General features: G+C 38.2%; 1 protein-coding gene across 6 annotated transcripts in view; it reads right to left on the reverse strand.

Moving 5' to 3' along the window:
• Positions 1-24,444, reverse strand: part of PTPRM (protein tyrosine phosphatase receptor type M) — a 471,605-nt gene that overhangs the window by 157,948 nt on the left and 289,213 nt on the right. For 3 of the 6 annotated variants that reach the window (XM_081950797.1, XM_081950796.1, XM_081950795.1), the window contains exons 12-14: positions 15,955-16,228; positions 14,890-14,926; positions 5,746-5,820 (exon numbers count right to left, since the gene is read on the reverse strand). In XM_081950797.1, the coding sequence (XP_081806923.1) occupies positions 5,746-5,820; positions 14,890-14,926; positions 15,955-16,228 (386 nt within the window). The remainder of the gene's footprint in view (positions 1-5,745; positions 5,821-14,889; positions 14,927-15,954; positions 16,229-24,444) is intronic. The other 3 variants (XM_081950798.1, XM_081950800.1, XM_081950799.1) reach the window with 1 other exon arrangement.

A 24,444-nucleotide genomic window follows, 5' to 3' on the forward strand; every position in this document is an offset into this window, starting at 1 on the left:
GTATCCTGCTGCGCCGGCTGGAGGGGTTGGGGGTCCGGGGCACCGTTTTGCGGTGGTTCGGCTCCTACCTTTCTGGCCGGACGCAGCGTGTGTTGGCAGGGGAGGAGAGGTCGACCCTACGCCCCCTTACTTGTGGGGTGCCACAGGGGTCGGTCCTCTCGCCACTCCTGTTCAATACATATATGAAGCCGCTGGGTGAGATCATCCGTGGTTTCGGGGTGGGATACCATCTGTACGCTGATGATACTCAGCTGTACTTTTCCACCCCGAACCACCCCAACGAGGCCATTGAAGTGATGTCCCGGTGTGTGGAAGCCGTACGGATCTGGATGGATGACAACCGACTCAAACTCAACCCCTCCAAGACGGAGTGGCTGTGGGTACCGGCTCCCCGGTTCAGCCAATTAATTCCATCATTGGCCATTGGGGGCATTCAACTTGCCCCCGTGGAGCGGGCGCGCAATTTGGGCGTCCTCCTGGATGCCCGGCTGTCCATGGATGACCATGTGACAGCCGTGGCAAGGGGGGCGTTCCACCAGGTTCACCTGGTGCGCCAATTGCGCCCCCTACTGGACCAGGACGCCTTACGCACAGTCACTCATGCGCTGGTGACGTCTCGCTTGGACTACTGTAACGCTCTCTACATGGGGCTTCCCTTGAAATGCACCCGGAGGCTACAGTTGGTCCAGAACGCAGCCGCGCGGGTAATTATGGGGAGTACTAGGTACTCCCATGTGACACCATTCCTGCGCGAGCTGCACTGGCTTCCTGTGGTCTATCGGGTGCGTTTCAAGGTTTTGATAACAATCTTTAAAGCGCTCCATGGCTTAGGACCTAGTTACTTGCGGGATCGTATTCTGCCCCATACATCCCTGCGACCAATCCGCTCGCACAGAGAGGGCCTCCTCCAGGTGCCGTCCACCAGACAGTGTCGAGGGGCGGCGCCTAGGAGTAGAGCCTTCTCTGTGGCGGGCCCAGCCCTGTGGAATGACCTCCCCCCGGATATTAGGAATACCTCTGACCTCCGCTCCTTTCGTGTAAAGCTCAAGACCCACCTTTTTCAAGTTGCTGGCCTGGCTCAACTTTGATCCAACTATATCGCTCCTGACGGGTTTTTTATTTGGGGTATTTTAATTGCATTCAATTTATTTAGGGGTTTTTAAACATTGTGTTTTTACTTGTTTTTATCTATCAGTTCACCTCCTCCTTGTATATGTCGTATATATGTCTTGGTATATGTTTTGTTATATGTATGTCGATATATTTATTTCCTATGTTTTGTTGTACGCCGCCCCGAGTCCTTCGGGAGAGGGTGCGGCTAAGAAATAAATATCTATTATTTATTATTATTATTATTATTTCCTACAGAGAATAGCAAAACACACAACCCTTCTCACTCCCAGAACTCTTCACTGCCAACTACTCCACAACAACAACAGACCTCAATAGACCCTACTTCACTACAAGGCTGTTTTAGCTGCAGGGCACCATCACCCTAGGTGCTAGTTACTCTCAGGCAGCCTGCCATCTCACAGACTGCCTGTATCAGCACCAGCCATGCCTCATTTAACACCTTTCTTAGAATGTTTTATTGGGCTCCAAGTATCTAACATATGTCTCTAAAGGCATCTAAACTTTTTACCATCAGGAACATGACATCTTGATTTAGTGTGAGGTATAATAACTTGTTCTGACCCCCCTCTCCACGCCTGTGAACAAGCCAGAACACAGGCTTGGCTGTTTGCCACCGTTTAATTGCAAGATAACAAACCCTTTGGCTGAGGGCCCAGATAACTCACGTACAAGAAAAACAAACCAGATATTCAAACACAGTTCTAAGACATAGACTTTCTTCACTGCTAATTTTGAATGGTTGTTTCCTGCAAATGTCCCTCCCAACGCCTCACCTATAAGCTCTCTTGGGAGGAGCCAATCCACAACCACCTGAGCTGAATTATCTTCTATGAGCCTGCCTACGTAATTGCTGCTTACGTTTCTCAGCCCTTCTCACTCTAGCATCAGGGACAAACTGCCTTTGATCCTCCCCACTGCTCCATGCCTCAGGCGCCTCCCGGTGGTCAACCAGCCCCTCTGGTCCCTGCTCTGAATCTGAACCCTGCACAAGGTCCTCCACATCACCCAGGGCAGACTCAAATGAACCCTCGCTATCCGAGTCCATCAGCAGCTCAACTGGATCCTGCTGGGCCACAACAATAACCTAACATATTTAAATCTTTGGTTCTGTATATAAAAAAAATATTATTCTATGTAGGTAGATGGCAAAAAAAGAACAGCTATACCTCATAAACAGGTTCAGACAACTATACATTAAACTATCACTATAAATAAAAAAAATGGGACGAGCAACCTTTATCAATTTGTAGAGCAATTATTTTTGATTGTTTTAAAGCAACAGGTAACGGTTTTTGTTTTTCTGAGAAATTCCACAAGTTTTATTCTTCAATGGGTTTGTTGATACAATTGATGAAATTAAAACAATACTTTTATTAGATACCCAATAAAATTATGTCACCTTATGAATTAATGATTTCAGATCTTATAGGAGAACTGAAAAATAGTTAAAGCATTAGTTCTTCTAGTTTCAGCTGCTGTTTAAATGACAAAACTGGAAAGATGCCCCAGGAGCAAACCACATAGTATAAAAGTTAGATTGAGCATGATGTCGTCGTCCCCCAACCCAGAACAAAACCATTGTATTCTGGATGGGCAATGATTTGGAGACCAAGAAAAAGAAAAAAATACACAAAACAAAGCCCTTAGGACAAGACTGCTGTATGCATATCACATCTTCCCTCCCCACAGCAACACCACTACTGATGTCCAACCACAGCAACCTGCCCAACTCTTATATTTCTATCCCTTTCCTTTCCCACCATCTACCTTCGTCTACCATACTTGGATTTTATATGTTCTTATTCCCCAAAAGAATTATCTCTGGAACTACATTTCATGGTTCAAAATAGCCCCATTTCACTCTGTAGCTAGCCCAACATCCATGTTTCACTTTAAATGAAACTGCTGAAAACAGTTGTTCCATGAAAAGAATGATTCATGCATGACCTGTTTTACACATCCCCAAAATTGTACCGTGTTTTACTACACGTGGTTAATTGATGCTATCTGCCATCCCTTCAAGCAGAAAATTCACTCTAGTATACAAGAGAATAAGAGTGTTGGAGCAAGAAAATAGCGGTACCGATGCACATATATTAGGAAAAATCAGTTTCAGTGGAGTAAAGTGATTTTCTACTTGGCATCAGACATCCTACTTATGAAAGGTGGAAATTTGTTTTAAATTAGCCAAAATATTTGAGGATGTAACTAAATATTCCAACTTGAACACTTAACTTAAATGAAAACAGTGCAATAAAACACGTTATTCACTTGCTGGAAGGTGGGCAATCTAGGGTTTGTGAATCTAGGACTGAGTTCTTTTTCTATTTGGGAATATGTAATAGTTGCTCCTGTAAACAAGAGTGGTAAAAGCCCATGAGGTTTTCTCTCTAATTGTATATTTTACCTCTTTTTTGATACCCTCAACTCTTTTCTCAAGCAGCAGAGAAGGGACTCAGGATGCTAGTCTTTTAACCCGAGTATATGTGGGAGTTGTTTTTTGAGCAAACATCTCTTTAAATCAGTGCTTGTCAAATTTTTCCTTCATTACTCAAAACTGCTTATCAGAAAGTCCTTTTTTCACTTATCCAAAAGTCCTTATTTAAATGTCCCTACTGCCATTGGGTAATGGGTTTGTATATTGTTAGCCAAAGAAAATCCACTTTTACCCAACTTTGAATAATTTATTCAGGCTTCATAAATTCTGCTTTAAGTTATTTGGAATTTATTATATAAACTGAAAACTAAATGATTAGTGCAAAGACAAATGCAGTCGTGTTGGCTTGTTCTTGTTGAGAAAGGTGTATATAGTGTATATAAGCATATTTATTAAAGCATAGACCAAGGATCAATCAAAATTATTTGCCAGATATTGAAGGTATTTGCAAAAGTCCAAAACAATGTCATTCTTAATATTTTTTGTTTGTTAAAATGATTTTTTTAAAATGAAAACTGGGTTGATGTGTTTAATATTATTTATACATAATTCAATAAACATTCTATAAATGCATCAATTTTATTTTTTAGAAACAAAATAGGGTCCTGAAAGTAGGAAGCTTAAGAAACACTAAATATTTTTGCCAGATAGTTGAACTGATAATTTGTAGATTCTCTATTAAATAGCGAATTAATAAATGCATTGCTATTATTTAGACATATAATAAATGCCTTCAAACAGGATAGAAATATATGTTTAAAGATGAGGGGAAAATGCTTACATTAGCCGTATATCATAGTTTTAATATTTATTAAGGGATACCTTCAGCTAGCAAGCATTTTAACACATTTTATATTTACCATTCTGTTTTGGATTGTGTTTAGGTACCCTCATGTAATTTCAAGACAATAGATATTGCGATAATTCAGCATTTTATATTTCTAACAAAAATATTATAATTCTATAAGGAAAAGTATCCTAAACATCATTTTTATTTTCAATTTTTCCCAATTCCCATGGGATTGGGGAACTATAATTAGAATGTAAACATATAAACAGGTAGCTTGGACAGAAAAGCAATTCAAATATGGTTTCATTTTGCAAAGCAATTGTGCAAAAAGTAATAGTGATGAAATGCATTACTAGATAATATTGTCGTGGCAAACACCAGTCACTATAAATTAATGAACTTTTAAACTGGAATACATTTTTACTTTTACAGAAAGGAAAATTTCAAAAGAAAGAGATTCTGGAAAAGATTAGCTCTGTCCATGGTTAAAGATAACCACAGAATGGACAAATGATGTTACTCACATTGTATTGTTACTGCATGATGTAAATTACATGCTTTACATTGTTTGAATCATGATGCGGCTGATACATATTACATTGTGGATTGTTCTGGATTTCTATGGTTCTTTTATACTATCCTACCCAGTAGTAGTTACTGTACTAGATCTCTTACTTTTGTTTATAAGTCATATTTGATAGTGAAGTTTGATATGTAAATCTAGCCAACTGCAGCTAATAAATTGGATTAGTGCTGTCTGTGTTATTCCTATTTTATATCTACACGTTTACAATAGACCTTGGTCAGCATAATGGAAATATATGAACTTGGTAAGTTTCAAGGTTCCTAAATATTTTTTCCCAAAGAGCCTGCAGTAAGGCCTGACTAATAGTCAGGGGAATTAAATAGAACATAACAGATAATCAAATGGAAAGATAATTTCTAGTTTCATTGTTCATTAGATTCTTCTTTCCTATCAATTCCATCCCACTCAACATATTTCCAAGAGACACAAGGAATAAAGAAATTCAGCATCTACTTTCCCGGTATGTGAACGGCTCTTTAATTTCAAATTTGTATATGTATGTATGACAAAGCCCTGGAGTATGTATAAGCTGCTGGAATGTCAGGCAAATGGAATTATTTACAGTATTAGGCTCTAAAGGAATTAACCCAATGTCCAAGCACACAATGAAACATGCAGCCCAATTGTTTGCAACCATCAATATCTAGCAAATGATCAACAGATGTAAGAGTTGTTATAAAATTTCTATAGTGTAATAAACCAGCGACAAGCAAAGAATGATGAGGATGTAAAGAAAACAAGTAAAAATAAAGAAAGGTGGAAATGGTAAGATGACTTGTCTGTACTTGAATGTCTGACCTGTTAGTTGATCGTCACCTGCAGCAGGGGCGATGCGAATGTATGGTGTTGTAAGCTGAGTCACGATTATCGCAGCTAAGGCAAAGGAAGATTTCCAGGTCAGCATGCATGGGAAAAAAAAGCCAGACTGAAGCTAAGCTAGCAAGAAAAAAATTGTTCCATTTTAATTGTCTTGATTAAGTAAGGGAGGGAGGGAGGGAGGAAGACGGAAGGAAGGAAGAAATCGGGAGGGGGGAGGGAGGGAAGGAAGGAAGGACGGAAGGAAGTTAGTTGTTAGGAATGATTTACACTAATTAATTTCTTCATGTAACTGAAAAATGTCTGGGTACACAATCACGTGAATAAAGGTTAATGTGAACTGAAGTATATACATGGCAATATTTTTATTATCATAGCTGCTGTAAAAAGATCATCACAAATTTCAGTATGTCTATTGAATAACTACAAATGTAATTCATTCTTCACTCATATTTGTTCATCCAGTTACACAGGACCATATATTGTACAGAACTGTGGCAAAGTAAATCACTTTCTGATGTTCTTTGAATACCTTTAAAACTGCCTCTATGTGTACTACCTTGAACTACCTTGAAACTCAATGACAAATAAATAAAAGTAATTTCTTTGAAAATAATGTTCACAAATAAATAAATGAAGCAGAATATATATGAAATACTGTATTGGATTTTTGGGTGAGATTAATATAAACTGAATAAATCCATAAATAAAGTTCCTTTAAAACACCAGCAGAAAGGCAGTAGTTGCACCCATGTTCATTACTATATGAGCATTCTTAAATTAAGTGGTCTTTATCCTATATACTTTTTTTAATAAAAAAAATAGCATGTTTCCTATGTTAAAAAATATTATGAACACTCTCCCACTTTGAAAACTTAGTTGTATCTTAAGTTAGAAATGTTGAACCCTACAGATAAGGTAGTCCTTGCTTAGCAACTATTTGTTCAGTGATAGTTAGAACTTATGATGGTGCTGAATGAAGGGATTTCTGACCATTTCCCAAAGTTACAGTCATTCCAGCATCCCCACAGATCATAGACATGTAATCAAAATTTGAGTGCTTATCAGTCCATCCACACTAATGATCACAGGGGCCTCTTATCTCCCCCCCCCCATCTATGCCCTTTTGGCTCCCTGCACTTTGTGACCCCTGATATCCTAGCTGAAGACCTTCATTGTCTTCAGGGTCTCATTGCTGATCAAATATGCCTGGCCCGGCCCTTTGCAAGGCAATTGCTAATCACACCAGGCTTTCTTCTACAGGTCATGCATGGTGGTTTCCTGCTGAGACCCGAAGAAGATGTGCTCACATAGCCAGCAGCTATCTCACAAAGGTCAGTGTATACATGCTTTGTCAGCATGGAGCAAGAAGATGGTGAAGGTTAATTGGGTCCGAAGAGCGCAGGACATCAGGGGCCTTGGAGTGCAGGGTGGCAAGGGCAACTGCAGATAGAACTAAGCTTGGGGAGCTGTGGTTTATGGGGGAATTGCAGCTTTGTGCTGTGTTGCTGGGCCACACTATGGCTTCCCGGGGCTTTGTGCTATGCTGCTATGCTGGATCTGGGATAACTTCAACTTCACACCACACATTAATGCTAGCCTGGCCTGGTTTCCTAGAGTTACTTCAGCTTCACGCCATAGCATACTGCTGGGATGTGGAGGGGAATTGAGGTTTCCACTCATGCCAAGAAACCCAGGTGGCAAGCAGTTCCAGAGCCACGTGGTCCTGGATTGCTTGCTGCCCCTCAAGCAGGATGCAGAGCAGCTAAAGGGCAGACGGGGGGGAACAAGCAATTGGTGAGAGTTGAAGAGGATCTAGTCCCTTTCCTTGGAAGAACCAAGGTTCTGGACTCAAGAGGCATAAAGCCCAAAATTGTTTGTATTGGAATGGATCTTCAGCTAACGGCCATTGGAATTCAGTCATTGATGGAAATAGGAATGCCTTGATTGCCATTATTAACCAATGTGGTCATGTGATCGCATACTTTATGATGGCATTGTTTAGCGACAGAAATTCCAGTCCCAATTACAGTTATAAATCAAGGACTATCTATAATAAATAAAATGTCTAGCTGGGCTAAGAACCAAAACTGAATAGTAGCACCAGAGACACTTGAATGTCTTTGGAAGGCAGACATTCCTGCAGGAGGGGGGGGGGGAGTAAAACAGTAGGCATGATCAGATGATTGAAATTTTATTCCTTTTTATCATGCATGCATGAATCACATGCATATAAAACTATCAGACTCTGATTGCCCAGTTGTACCCATCATTTTATATGATTCCTTTGATGGATCTTCCTACCTCTATATTCTTGAAAGATTTTTGCAAACAGCAGTTTGAGATGAAATCAAACAGCAGTTTGATTTGGAGCATGTTGTTATTAACAATAGGATAGGTTTCTTCCAGTGACATGTTCTTAATATTACATATACAGTACATACAAATAAAGGCTATTTGCAAAATTCATGTCTTTCTTAACTTTTTTTCGGTGTATATTGTGTCTTTCTTTTTCCTGTATGTTTTTAATGTTTGTATGATAATATCCATGGAATTTTTTCTTATTTTTGATTTATAAACAAGGTTAGTAGAAGGCATAATTTAAAAGCCATATTTCTGTAATAGTGATTTTAAGAGAGCTGTGAGTCATAATTATCTATGAATCTGAAACTCAAATTAAGTCATTATTAATTGGGTGGTATATAAATATAAACAGTACTACTACGATTTATTATATAAATAACTTGCACATCTGTTTAAATCTGATTGTAGATTAATAATGACAGAAAAATAAGTATTGTCTATTTTATAAATAGAATGACTTTAAAATGGCAGGCATACAGTATTTGCAATATATATTCAAAGTTTTTTTCATACTGAATTGTTCCTAAGCCTTTAAATGATGCAATAGATCCGTGATGGCGAACCTATGGCATGCGTGCCACAAGTGGCACGCGGAGCCATTTGTCAGGGCACGCGAGGCGCTGCCCTGTCAGCTGGCCAGCGCGCATGCGCGCGCTGGCCAGCTGAGTTCACCTTTTTAAAAGCTATTTTTCGCCTTCCCCAGGCTCCTATAAAGCCTCTGGAGCCTGGGGAGGGAGAAAAGAGTCTCCCCCGCCCCCCCCGGAGGCTTCAGGGAACGTCCCGAGGCTTCCCTGAAGCCTTCGGAACACTTAAAACCAACCTCCGAGCAACCCGGAAGTGACTTCCGGGTTACTCGGATGGTCGTTTTAAGCGCTCTGAAGGCTTCAGGGAAGCCTCAGGACGGTCCCTGAACAGGCACGAGAGGTGCGTCTCCATCGCCCGGGCCCGGATCGCCTCCACCGCGCAGCGCCTCAGGCTCGGCGTCCTTGCGCCCGGCCTTCACATCGGCTACCTGCCGCCTTTCCCCTCCTTTGTCTCCCAGCCGGGGCGGCCCGCCGGCAAGTTACGACTATTGTCGCCGCTGCTGCCGCCGTTCACAGGACCAGCCTCTCACCCTCTTCCTCCAGTCGGCAGGCTCCAACTCGTTCGCTGCCTGCCGGGCCCCGGCGCCGCGTTCGAGCGTTCCGTGAAGCCTCCGGGGGGCGGGGGAGGCTCTTTTCGCCCTCCCCAGGCTCCTATAAAGCCTCTGGAGCCTGGGGAAGGCGAAAAAATCATGCAAAGCCCCCTTCGCTTTCCCCGCCCCCGCCCCCTTTCGCCTTAATCCTTGCGATGACGCGGCTAGAGGAGGAGGAGGAGGAGGCGGGGGCGGCCCGGCTGAAGCCTGACGGACTTCACTTCGGCCGAGCCTGTCCTAGCGGCGGTGGCGGCGGTGGCGGCGGTGGCGGCAGCGATTTGAAGGCCGGGCGCAAGGACGCCGAGCCTGAGGCGCCGCGCGGTGGAGGCGATCCGGGCCCGGGCGATGGAGACGCACATCTCGTGCCTGTTCAGGGACCGTCCGGAGGCTTCCCTGAAGCCTTCAGAGCTCGTAAAACGACCATCCGAGCAACCCGGAAGTCCGGGTTGCTCGGAGGTTGGTTTTAAGTGTTCCGAAGGCTTCAGGGAAGCCTCCGGACGTTCCCTGAAGCCTCGGGGGGGGAGGTTTTAAGTGTTCCGAAGGCTTCAGGGAAGCCTCCGGACGTTCCCTGAAGCCTCTGGGGGGGGGGCGGGGAGGTTTTAAGTGTTCCGAAGGCTTCAGGGTAGCCTCCGGACGTTCCCTGAAGCCTCCGGGGGGGGGGGGGCGGGGAGGTTTTAAGTGTTCCGAAGGCTTCAGGGAAGCCTCCGGACGTTCCCTGAAGCCTCCGGGGGGCGGGGGAGGCTCTTTTCGCCCTCCCCAGGCTCCTATACAGCCTCTGGAGCCTGGGGAATGCGAAAAAATCATGCAAAATTGGGCGCGTTGTGCGCGCATGCGCACTGGGGGCGCGTTGCATTATGGGTGCGGCACGCCCGCACACGACCCCCCCCGCGCTCCCCCCACTTGTGGCACGCGAGCCAAAAAAGGTTCGCCATCGCTGCAATAGATGATGTAATTGATGGAGGAAGGGGTAGGCGTAAAGCAACTTTAGATGTCAGATTCAGCATTCACAATATTATGCTACATCTGAATTCTGACATGGCTTAAAAGAACCCTAAAAATTAAGGAAGAATGGTTTATATGAAAACTTAAATTTATACAGATATGTTTGATTAAAATTAGTACGTAGCAATGAATGAAGAAATGACTTTATTCTCTATGTGCAGACATTTAATATTGCTATTTCATAGTATTTTGAAATGTCTCCATGTAAGTCTGAAATACTGGGATATAGTAACTTGTGTAAGATTGTTGATGAAATACTTAAATAAAACATAATGAAAAATATTAGGTTTCTTTCTATGACTGACATGGATTCTTATTACAAAACAAAGTTAGAACTGTTCCAGTAATATCAAAACTATAGTTTCATTTATGGTTTTATTTCTCTTGGACAAGTGTGATAATGTGGTTGAAGGCTTATTATTGCTATTTCCAATTGCTATTTCAGAAACATCTTAGGCTGGAAGGAACTAGGAAGCTAATGTACCTATTTTTAAAATACAGAGGAAAACAGTAACATTTATTATGTTTTATAATATCATTTGGATTTTTGGTTTTATTCTTATTCTTATTGCTAGCCTGGAGTTAGAACTTTTTTGGGTGGAAAAACAAGATATTAATAGAATATAAAAATATAAATTAGTAAATGAAATGACTGCCCATATTTCTATAAAAGTATGGTAAATATAATGTTCAGTAAGTTGTACTGTAGAAATTCAACTTACTCAAATTTCTCTTTATGTATATGTAGAAATCCTAACAAAAATAGAGAAGCAGCAGCATTTCCTAAAAAATGAATTTCTATATTTATACTTTTGATGATCGACCAAATGAAACTAAATCAATCCATTTGGAAGCCATTTCTTTCCCTTTTTTTCACTTAAATGGCAATAATTTAGGGAGACAAGAAATCATGTATGCCTCCACACTATTCATTATAATGCATAATGCTTCAATCCTTAGTTATCAATATTTCATAAAATAAATTTTGGGGACTGTACAACTTCTACTTTTCTTCTCAGGATAAATGTACATGTATGGACAATCAAATGTATTGAAGTCACTGAAGCCTCTATCTGCAATAATTTATTTGAGAAGCTTATTTTCATCTTGTTTATTTCTTGTTCTATCCTGTTATAACTGATTTCCTAAGCATGAAAGGAGACAGGTATGGTACTCTGGCATTGCAATTACTTAATATAAAAGTTACATATCTCATATTTGTACAAGCACTTCAATTATTATGATTGAATGATAATTGCCCTTACATAGGTCTACATAGTAAACACGTCTTGCTTGTGTGTTAGTGAGTTTTCTCCTAATTCTGGGACATAAATATTTTATTTCTGCAAATATAATCTGAATTAATCAATCTATCATTTTAACAAAAACTTAACAAAAGCATTAATGGCATGTTGATGTTATACACTGAACAGGATTCCCAGAACTATCAAATAAAGAAGACTAAAGAGCTCTTGCTCCTTTTTTGCTCAATCTCATGTAGAAAAAGAGTTTCCTTGTCATGGACATAATCAATTCAATTGATGCAATAGTTTTGTTGTAATTATGGCATGAATACCCAAAATTGCAGACATAAAAGCAAATAACCAATGACCAATAACTCTAACCAAGAGCCGTGGTGGCGCAATGGTTAAAATACAGGCTAACTCATTGCTCACACCAGGAGTTTGATTCTGAGTGGCTCAAGGTTGACTCAGCCTTCCATCCTTCCGAGGTTAGTAAAATGAGGACAATTTGCTGACTCTGTGAATTGCTTAGAGAGGGCTATAAAGCACCATGAAGCGGTATATAAATCTAAGTGCTATTGCTTTCTGCTACCAACATTATATTTTTAATAAAACTGTTATACACCTATACAAAAGCAGAATAATATGACGTGCAAGAAACAAACACAAAGATTTACTTACTGTAGCAAGTAAGTAAGAAATATGTTAATATTCATATCTTACATTTAACTGAATCTTTGTAATAAATAAAGAGCCAATTTAGTATAATATTAAAGGCACTATGCTGGAAACAAAGAGACAGTGAATTCTAGTTGTACTTTAGGCACAAAGCTTGCTGGCTGACTTTGGGCCAGTCAACTCTCTGAAGGTTAGGAAGCAGGCAATGGCAAACCTCATCCAAAAATCCTACCACAAAAACTGCAGGGAGTTGTTCTTGCTAGAACAAGATTACTTAAAGGTCCACATACACACAAACACCACCAACTGTTAAATGTTGCTAGTATTTTATATACAGGCACTCCTCGCTTAGCAACCACAATTGGGACTGGAAACCTGAATGCTAGGCACAGTGATCACTAAGAGAAAATTATATGAAAATGATCACCTTATGATTTTATTCCCCCTTTGGTTGTTAAGTGAAATATTGTTGTTGCTAATTGAAAGATCATGTGACAACAACCTACTATTTAATATATGCTTTCTCTACTAACTCTGGTTGTCACAAACCTATTGTGAAACACATAAATAGCAATGATTTGATCGTGAGATGCTGTGATGGTGATAAAGTTGAGGATTTTTAAAAAAGTTGAGGAAGTTATTTTTTAAACTTCAACTGGTTGCTAAATGAGGCAGTCAGATAGCAAGGATTATCTGTACTGTACTATTCATCAAAAACTATTATTCAAATGTAATTTCTATTTAAGTCACAGTATAACCAGATAATATAACTATCCTATCTTCACTGCAGTAAGCTTGCCATAAGAAACTAAAAAAACCCTTTCAAAATTCAGCTGGAGAAGAGATATTAAATGAAGTTTCTTGGAGAAATCTTATGTTGTCCCATTTTTTTGTTTATAAACACTCTTTCCAGAAAGCTTGCTTCTGTTTCCCTTGCAGAATTAGTTATGGTCAGAATATTACCAGAATATAGTAAAGAATAAATGCTATTACTAAAATTTATGTAAAAAATGTCTGTATTATAACACAAAAAATTATATTTATGTCCGGTGTTAATGCTCCTCCATAGGTAAAATGCCTATTCAGACATTATTTGCATTGTGAAAATGTATCACAGGGATTAAAAACACAATTAAAATATTTTAAATAATTGCATTAAAAAGGATAACAATTGGCCAATTATAGGAATAAAATTTCTGCAGAATTATTTTGAATCTTATGAGATTTCAATCAATTTCATATATGTACCCAATTTCTGTCAGGGGACGCCATTTATTGGTGTGTACATTACAATCAACAGGACAACAAATAGATACCAAGGAGCGAACCTTTGTTCAAAAACATGGTTAAAAACATGCCTTAATTATTGCCATTCTGGAAGGGAGTGCTACACATTGGGCCCCAGTCCTATATCTCTGAGAACTCTACAAGCTTTTCAAAAGTTTTACAAAATACTCACAAGGATGCTTTTATAACATAAAATGAACTAGCATATGTTTTAAATGAAAGCTGAATCTTATCACTAACAGGCTACTTTGATATTATTTGTTGCTATGGTACCAACTTCAATGCAGAAAAGATTTCTTGTTTTGATAAGCATAGGAATAAAAAAGTTCAGCTACCAAAAGATGAAACAATTGGCAGAATAACTTCTAAATAAAAAACAGATTACAATTGTTAATATTTCATCCATTTATAATAAATTGGACCAAATTATTCTTCTTGTTTAATTATTTAACTCTGGAGTTAAACAAAATTCCACTTGACTAGGAATAATATATGGAAGAAACTTCATTACTGTTCATTACCATCAGTTGTGTTCTTTGTGCTAACATTTATATGGATTATATAATCATGAAGAATACCCAAAATCAATTAATTGCCTATATTTCTCTATAAAACGGAATATCAGCCATATAAGCATGCCAAAATAATATATGTTATAACAATGTATAAAATAAGTAGCACTAGTGTCAGCAATGTTGTTTGAGATGTGCTAAGAATGTTAAAAGAAAAAAGAAAATTGCACATACAACAATTAGTATCTTGGGCTTTCTGATCCCATTTATCCTAAGAACATTTCTCTGGTAATGCTTGAAAAGCCAACTTTCAATTTTGAAGCACAAATCAACAGAAATTCTTTGCAACACAATGTAAGGAATTGTTATAAATAGTGTTCTTGCAAGTCTTTCCCTAAATTGTTTATTGGAATTATAGTTCTATAGATCTATTTTTACAGAATGTTCCAGATGGTGTGGATTAGTCTCTGTTTTCTGATAGAGTCTAGCTTTTCCAGCATTTGATCAAAATTGTCAAAAATTAATTTTGAAATGTAAATGCATCATTACAATATTATGCTTTTATTACTGTTGTTAAAACAGTGATGTTCCTAGCATCTTAGATATACTGTATTATCCATTTCTCATACATAATGCTTAACATTAGGCAAACAGCAGCATCAGAAAGCCACAAATGGAAAATGGAAAAAATCATATGCATATATTATGACTATGACTTCTATATTAAATGTAGTCAACATTTCCACTTCTTATACATCTAAGTAATATATATGTAATATCATGAAAAGATTTTGTAAACCTTAGCAATATATAAATAATCTGGTACAGATTTAAAACTAAGAAGAACTACACAATAGGAGCATACCTTTAGTAGCCACTCTGACGCAGTCAATTTTTGTTTCCTATAGCAGATAAAAAAGAAATGATTATTTGCTGATTTACATGCAGAAAAATAACAAAGTGTTTGTTTTTGGGTGTATGTCAAACTACTGTTATGCTAAAAAAAACCATGTCAATTTTATTTAATATCCTCGTGCTTAACAATTGGCTCTCTAGTTTAGTTCATTTCCCTATTAAAGTTAAATGAATGAAAATGTACTTGGACATGTAACATCAATACTTCACTTAACATTAAACTAGGACATGAATGAGATATTAGCCATCCCCCCCCCACCCTTCTGACAATACATTGACCTTGGGATATTTTATTTTCTTTACAGTCAGTTAGATAGTTCAAGGCAACATACCAGACAATGTAAGGGAAGTAAATAAAAATCAATGATATCTCACATTTCTGCACTATCAATGCATTGTAAGACATGGCCCATTATGGTATTTGGCAGAAAACATTCTCTGCTGTCAAGGGAAACAAGAGATGAAGGGGTCTTGAAGGTATGCCCAGAAAATGGAAAACAATTTTAGTTTCTGTTAGATAAAACATGATTTGCAAAGCAGGGGACTTTTACATATTTTTGTACTTCAGCTTAACTTGCTTTGCTTATTATTTGAAGGAAAAAAGGCCCAAAAGTTTGAATCAACACACCCATGAGGGACAACATTTAGGCTGATGTAGTGAGATAATATAGTTGAAAAAGCCAACCAGCAGCTAATGAACAGTTCAGTACAGGAGATTGAAAAGAGTATAAATAAGAACATTTCGAAAAGAATTTTCCTGCTATCTTTTCCATTGATATAACTATTGAATTCTTCCCTGTTTTATTTCTGTTCAAACAGTGGTGATTAGATAGGTAGATTAGGTGTGTGTGTGTGTGAGAGAGAGAGAGAGAGAGAGAAAGAGAGAGAGAGGGATGGAGGGGGAGAGGGGGGAAGGAGGGGGGAGAGAGACAGGAGAGAGAGAACATTTCATTTTTGGCATAAAGTAGGAAAGCATGGACTGTATACAACACTAAAACTGTGCTCTCGCACTTACCCCATTTGCTCTGCTGGCAGCTTGAAAATAAATGCTGTAACTTTTATGAGGAAGAAGAGGAGTATTCCAAAAGCCACTGTAGGTTTTGTTGTCACCAATAGTAAAAGGTTGAGCCATTTGAATGCTGTGGGCTGGAAACTCAGCTGCAAAATAATACTGGGAATTCAGAATTGAAGCGTTCTGGAAGTGAACTGGCACAGGGTAGCACTTCAGGATTTCTGTGGTTTTCTTGGTTCTGCGAGGGCGTTCCTCCTCAACAACTATTTGGTAGACACTAGCAAAGGTTGGAAAGACAAGAAATGAGAAAAAAATGGGGTTAAATTTAGAATCCTTGAAAAAAATCCAATCATATGAACTAAAATTTATGATAAATAGTTGTATGTTTATGACATACAACACAGGCATACAATACAAAATACAATATGTATTTATGTCTTTTGTAGGTTTGTAAAGCAAAGGACAACTGAAATAAGATTGTAAGCACAGTCATGATTTCACTTAACCACCACTTTACTTAATGCCCGAGTTGACAAAATGAATTATGTTTGCTAAATGAGGAATACCTATATTATCCTCATTCCCCAACCCCAACTTCAAAGATGAGCTCTATTAGCGGAGTGAATTTTCCTGCTTTATTAAATCTGATCAGGAAGAGACGTTTATGTTAGTCTTAAAAACAGTTAATTGTACATTAGAAAATGGGATGTTTTAAATCTCCCAACCTGCAGGCAATAATTAAAATCTTTCTTCAAAAACCTGCATACTTGCATTGAAGTATATAATGCAACATGTAGTTTGACCCAGAAACATAATCAAGTAAAACATCAATGGTGCTGATAATGTATTCAATTATTTAGCTTCCGAACATTGAATGACTTAAGAAAATGGAAATAAAGAATATTAGGATTTTGTTCAAAATTTGAACATGAATTAACTTTATATTGCTCTTAAAGATGTAGAAAAAATACAGTTATCCTTTCAATGTTATACTTTTCTGAATTATAAGATTCAGCCTGCAGTTTTAAAAAATGTGGAAAGCTGAATGGAAGATATCCTTCAGGTAAAGAGGTATGTGTATGCTGCACTCTAAAACATGTGAATTCATCCTGAGATACATTAAAGAATGAAACAAGTTGATTAAAGTAATTTCAAACCCAAAATATCTTTTCATCTTTTCCCTAAAAAGACAAATTAGATCTACGCCGAACCAGACCTCAAATCTATTTGCTCTTTAATAATTTAAACACTGAAAGGTTACAAAGCTCTTTTCTGTTCCCCTTTATCAACGTCCAAGTGGTAATGAAAAATTGCTAAATCCTGTCTGCTGTCCCATTTTCACACAAGACTGTCTTCCTGATGTAAATTATCACATTATAAGCACCTAGGTCTTAACTTCACTCTATTCTATGAGTTATATGTTTTAAATCTGTATAAACGAGTTCGTGTTGTTAATGAATGTTACAAGATATTTTGATTTACATTCATAACTTGAACTCTCTTTTGAAATCCTATTAATGGGCATATTTTCTGGTGAGATATATATATATTAAGGAAATATGGCTGTGGTAACCATTTAACCATATCTCTATATATCTTTCTACTGTAATAATTTCCCAGATGACTAAAGTTGCACTAGCTCTTTTAGCACATTTAGCATTTCACCTATTGAATGGGTCAGAAATAAGATTCACCTAAATTATATGACTTCGGTAATGACTGACATCATTTATCCTAATTAACACAAAAAAGGGTTCTCTACCTTCAAGGGAACTGAGTAAAAAGGACCTTATGTGTTCTATTATTATGTCTTATGATTAATAGGGAGAGGTGGGATGGTTCAGTGGTTAAGACATTGGACTCGTCAGCTGGAAAGCTGGCAGCCTGCTTTTGACACCTGAAGATCACGCAATGGGGTGAGCCCCCATCTTTGCCTACCTGCAAGTTCCAAAGCATGCAAATGTGAGTAGATAAATAGGTACCACTTTGGTGGGGAGGAAACGGTACTCTATGTACCACCTAAGTGGTACGTTTGCGGAATTGTCTTCAGACAGCACTGGCTATGGCCTTGAAATGGGGATGATCTCTGTCCCCTATAGTTGGCAATGACTAATGGAGTAAAATACGCAGGGACTTTTTCCCCTTTTGCTATGACTAATAGAAGTATGCTAACAAATTCTAATTCATTATGAAGGAGTAATTTATCTAGAGTAAATATCTCTCCATGAGTACTTAAAATATCTCAGCACAGAAATAAACACAGAAAAGAAAATAATTCACCAGTATCTTATTGATTTCCAGACAGTCTAGATTTGACATATTTTGTGAAAGATTGCATGAGACCCAGTGAAAAATGACTTCCTGGCCTTCACAGAAGCGGCAACTAGAATGATGGGAAAGTAGCCTTCTCTGTACTTGAGTGATGAGCTTCAGGGATACTGGCAATCTATTTTCCAGCCCACGGCAGCTACTATTAGAAGCTACATTACTTTTAAAATGATAACAGTAGCCCTGATCTAGATTTATAGATCTTGTTGGTTACTAATTCTTCCAGTGTAACATAAAGAAAATTTGGCTTTTCAGAAAATTGCAACTGATTGAAATTTTCTTTCCCATGCAAACATATCTTTGAGATGGTTTATTACTATAATAGTGCATTACTTTGCACCTCACATCTTTATTTAATGATATTTGTTCTTTTTAAAAAAATCAATACTCTCTTATTTGGAAGGGCAATAGATTCCCCCTCTCCTTTTAATATTGATTTAAATAGTTGACTGGATTGTTTAAGATTAAACAAATGCTGTCATGACTAGAAATAAACCTTTTGTCTTCCTACACTCTTAAGTCTTTGCAAGGATAAGGGATGCTATACTTATAGTTCAGCACTATTGGAAAGGAACAGTGATGGATTAACTGGTACCCTTAGCAATGACAAATCTTGGTGCCCCTCCTTTGTACATACAATACATATCTTGTTTTTTTTTTTCTTCTCAACTTGGTGGTATCCCCTTTGGGCCTGGTGCCCCAAGCCCATGGTTAGTCTGCTTAATGGTTAATACACCACTGGAAAGAATGCATTCTGCTCTCTTGTTCAAAATAATTCTTTCAAACCTGGTATTAGGAAATTAGCCTTCAAAACTGTTGATTGTTGATTTCATGTTATTATTATTTTTTATGCCACCTTTATTATTTTATCAGTAACTCAATGTAGTGAACATACATAATACTACTTTCTCCTCCTATTTTCCCCATACAACCCTGTGAGATGGGTTGGACTCTAAGAGAATGGCTGGCTCATGTTTTTTTTTTTTCATGTCTAAGGCAAGACTAGAACTCACAGTCTCCCGGTTTCTAGGCCAGCCCCTTAACTATTACACCAAACTGACTGTCATAGATGATGCTCAATTCTCTATTGGAAGTTGATGGTGCAAGAAGTAGGCTTGCAAACCAAGATCTGGTTCCTCAAAATTATCCATGCTGCAGCTCATTATTTTCACCTTCCTTTTGTAATATATTCACCAGCAAATGGAATTAAGTTGAGGCTGTTCATTCAAACTGAGGAGGCTATAAATCTCTGAAGTAAGCCAAATTATTATTTTTCCTTTAGTTTCCTGCAAATGGACTCCACAAATAAAGCCAGAAAAACTGCCCCTGTAGTCGTATAACAGGGGAAAATAAAAGATAGCTTAATTTCATCCTCTAAAGATGAAACACCCAATGCAAATTCTCCAGTAACTTGGATAAGATATTCTGTAACACTTCCAGCTTGACAGGAGGAAAAATGGAACGAAAGCATGTTTATATGCATGTTTGTGTATGTGTGTGCGTCTGCATGAGTGTATGAATAAAATCTTTAAGCTTCTTTGGGACCATCCAACCATTTCACAGGAATATTTCCAAAGATTTAAATTACTATTTACAAAGGGGATTTTCTGCCAAGAAAAGATCCAAGCAAAGTCTTTTCTTAGTGCTCCTATGCACACAGACAGAAAATCCCTGTGGTTCCACTGTTAAGGAAAATGGATCGTCAATAGAAGGTGAAGGCATTTTTTTCCCTCTGTGTTGTCAGGAGGGCATTTACAATGAGACTGAGACCAATTATTTACTTCCTTAGGGAAGAAAAATGCTTCCTAATTTATATTATATCTTGATTGCAGCAGAGCCTGGGGAGATTCAAAGCTGCGCATCTTTCTGTTCTATATAATATGTTTTTTGCTAAGTACATGGAATGCAAGAGTATTTCCATAGCTCAATGTGATACAAACATTTTAATATTTAATTATTCTGGGCTGCACTATTCCTGACAAAAATTAATCATTTTGCCTTTAACAGAAAAGGAAGCTACAAGAGGCTTCTGTTCATATAAGGAAAAGCAGGAAGCATGTCAACATAGGATAACTATATTATGGCCCAATTAAATTCCCAGATTCTTCAGCTTAGACCGAATCTTTTTCTAATTTCTGTTCGAATAAATGCAACATATGTAAAGTGTAAAATCTCATTTTTTTAAAATTCCAGACTTATGAAATCTTGAACTAGTCCTCGCTGAAGTACAAATGGTGTGTTTGGATATATAATTTTCTTTAAATATTATTTAAGTTCTGCCCTTTGTTTAAAAATTGACTTTTATCAACAATTTGAAGTCAGTTGTAACAATTGCAAGAGAAAGTAAGCCCAACACCAAATCAAGCAATGGATCGTTCATACCATATCACTAAGAAGAAATATGTAATAGGATTTATCACCATGGGTACAAAAAGTCACTAAAGCACAAAAATACAAACAAAATAAAACAGTCATAAATTATTTTACCGCAAAAGATAAAAGGCTAAAATAGACTCTGCTCCATAGGAAACCTATGTAACAAAAAGTGTGGACTTTCTGTGTTTTGAAAAATTAGTTACTGGTATTAGTATTAGACCCGGAGAATATTATGACTGCATCTAGATATGACATAATAGTATTCATTAATATATTTGATTGTATTTTGAGTACCGGTATCTTGAAACTAATTATTTTTTAAAAATATGCAGTAAGTATGTGAAATGCATTTTGATTTACATATGCAAATGAACATCAACATTTATTTGTTTAAAATGTATCATATTGGTAAGGTATTTATTATTCACTACATAATAAAAAGCTTTTTTAATCACACCATAAAATACACTTGACCTAACCAGATTTTGTTCATAAAATGACACACACACATACGTTATAACTAGCCTTGAATATACTTTTTCACATTCCATATACTGTATATGATAAATGGATCTCAACTGATGAATATTCCATTTCCATTACTTTAATTTCTCTTGGTCTGACTGTGATCTTGATAAGATCAGTCATAAATTGCTTTGGAATATTAGCTGGGAACCATAAATGCATTTTGTGTCCTTTCAACCATAACTCATTACAGGAAAGTAACCTGGCATCAGTAAGTCACTGGAACTTAAAAACCCATATATGCAACTTAATATCCTGCTGCTAGGCTATTTAGTGATAAAAATCTGATATAATAAAATATTAATTACAGCTGAAAGGTTGGGTGAAAAATATGAACTCAATTACTAGCCCATATTATGAACAAAGGGCAAAATGGGAAAAAAAACCAGTTATGGACATTTGAGATAATAAAGTAATAAGTAAAACATTAGAATGGATCTGAGAGTTGCCTAAAAGGCCACCTATTATTAATCTTTATATCTGGCCTAGAATTCCAAGTGAGCAAACCTTGGTTGGCAGCACTTCTGTCTCATTTCACTAAATTATTATTGATGGTGGTGTCCTCGAATTCCGTCCCCCTTTCAACAAGGGTTTCCATTACATACACATGCTACTTCCAGCAAATATTCACCAAATAATTTATTAAAGTGTAATTTGTCGTATCTATGTTTTTGAACTTTTCTTCCTACTCTTGTGTGTCACTGCAAAATAAAGTCCTCTTGAATATGCATATGGCATAAGGAGGAGTTAATGCTAGGTTTCTTCTGTGGTTAAATTAAAAATGCTGTTTTTTGCACATTGCAATATTAGCTTTTGAAAGGCATTTCCTTGCCCAATATTAACCATGCTTTAGAGACAATATGACAATTTTAGCAGCTGTAATACTACTTTACAACTGGCCATATTGGCCTGTAACTGTGAAAAGCGACATAACACCAGCTTGTGTTAGATGTGGATTTCAAGAATACCTACTGAGGAATTCCCTCAGCCAGATGTTAACACTATGACCAGTATAATCTTGAAAGTCGGGATGTTAAACCAAAGCCTTTAGATATGTTCTCAATGATCCAGGCAAGCTATTTGCACTCTAGTAATCAAATAATTTAGTACTTCCAAGACCCTGATAGATGACATTGGTTGATCAAAGGAATGTGGAGTGCACCAACCCTGCGAGACCAAATCAGCTAAGCAGATATTATTAACCCATAAAGTGTACCAGACCAAAATACAGATGCCAAACAGAGGTACTTCTTGGTTAGCCACCATTTGTTCAGTGTCCATTTGAAGTTATAGCAACACTGAATGAACGATACTAATGCCTGGTCCCCAAAGTTATGGCCATTGCAGAATTGCATTGAAAAATTCATGCGCTTGGCACAATTTTCAATTTCAGGGGTGCTTTCTCACTGACCTATTTCCTCCCGTCTCTGACCTTTTGGCTGCCCCACACAGTGGCCTTCCTCAGCAGTAGCGGCACTGGGATTGAACTAGAAGTTCAGAGCCTTCAAAACTTTCAGCTGGTCACTCCCACCCCTCCAGGCCTCTTCCTTAGCCCCAGTGCCACTGCCACCAAGAACTGCTTCAAGCTATGTTCAGTGCCCCCAGGACAAAGTATCATCCACTCCCAACACCATGTACTCTACAAGCCTGCTGCTGATTTCCACCATTTTGCTCCTGCTGCTGCTGAGGCTTTTTTCCAATACCACCTCTACTCTTCTCCAAATAGTGCACATTGCTCTTGCGATGCTGCAGAAGGCCTCCGGAGCTTTCTGAAGGTTTATAAACCATCTTGACAATGGCCTGTGCTATTTGGATAACAGCACAAACTGTCTCAGAAAGATGAATTAGTTTGCCCAGCAATTGCTTCATACAGGGACAGGCCAGGCACACCTCAACAACAGCAGGAGGAAGACAACAAAGATCATATATAGTGAAACTCGAAAAATTAGAATATCGTGCAAAAGTTCATTTATTCCAGTAATGCAACTTAAAAGGTGAAACTAATATATGGGATAAGACTCATTACATGCAAACCAAGATAGTTCAAGCCGTGATTTGTCATAATTGTGATGGTTATGGCTTACAGCTCATGAAAACCCACAATCTACAATATCAGAAAATTAGAATATTGAGAAAAGGTACAATATTCAAGGCTCAAAGTGTCCTACTCTAATCAGCTAATTAAGCCATAACACCTGCAAAGAGTCTTTTAATAGTCTCTCAGTCTGGTTCAGTAGGAATCACAATCATGGGAAAGACTGCTGACCTGACAGTTGTGCAGTAAACCATCATTGACACCCTCCATAAGGAGTGAAAACCTCAAAAGGTAATTGCAAAAGAAGTTGGATGTTCCCAAAGTGCTGTATCAAAGCACATTAATAGAAAGTTACGTGAAAGGGAAAAAGTTTTGCATCTCATTTGGAAACCAAGGACTCAGAGTATGGAAGAAGAATGGAGAGGCACACACTGCAAGATGCTTGTAGTCCAGTGTGAAGTTTCCATAGTCTGTGTTGATTTGGGGAGCCATGTCATCTGCTGGTGTTGGTCCACTGTGCTTCATTAAGTCCAGGGTCAACGCAGCGGTCTACCAGGAGATTTTGAAACACTTCATGCTTCCTTCCGCATATGAGCTTTATGGGGATGCTCACTTCGTTTTCCAGCAGGACTTGGTACCTGCCCACACTGCCAAAAGCACCAAAACCTGGTTCAATGACCGTGGGATTACTGTGCTTGATTGGCCAGCAAACTTGCCTGACCATGCATGCTGGCCAGCTGACAGGGCAACGCGTCTCATGCCCTGACAAATGGTTCTGCGTGCCACCTGGGCACGCGTGCCATAGGTTTGCCATCCTGGCTTTATAGTATATGTGCGCTATGAATTATGCATCGTCACTCACATCAGTTATTATGCCTAGTTGAAGACAAAACTGCCCTTTTATAGCTGCAATCACTTGTGTTTTTCTGTATCACTCGACAAGTCCTAAATACATTTACAATAGACATTTGACAGTGATATGCGTTCAGTGTCCCTCATAGTCAACCATGCCTTGAATGTGGTGTCTGGTCATCATATTTAAAGAAAAAAATCACAGAAACGAGGAGACACAACAAAGATCAATAGATACGATCAAGGGATTGGAAAACTGTCTTGCAAGAAGAGATTGGATGTTTAGCCCTAAAAAAAGACATCTGAGGTGGGGATATGATAACATTCTTCAAAAATGCGAAGGGATACTATCAAGATCGGTTTTCAGTCATTTAAAA

Source organism: Natrix helvetica, assembly GCF_964273705.1.
Source record: "Natrix helvetica genome assembly, chromosome: 4".
NCBI classification, from domain to species: Eukaryota; Metazoa; Chordata; class Lepidosauria; order Squamata; family Natricidae; genus Natrix; species Natrix helvetica.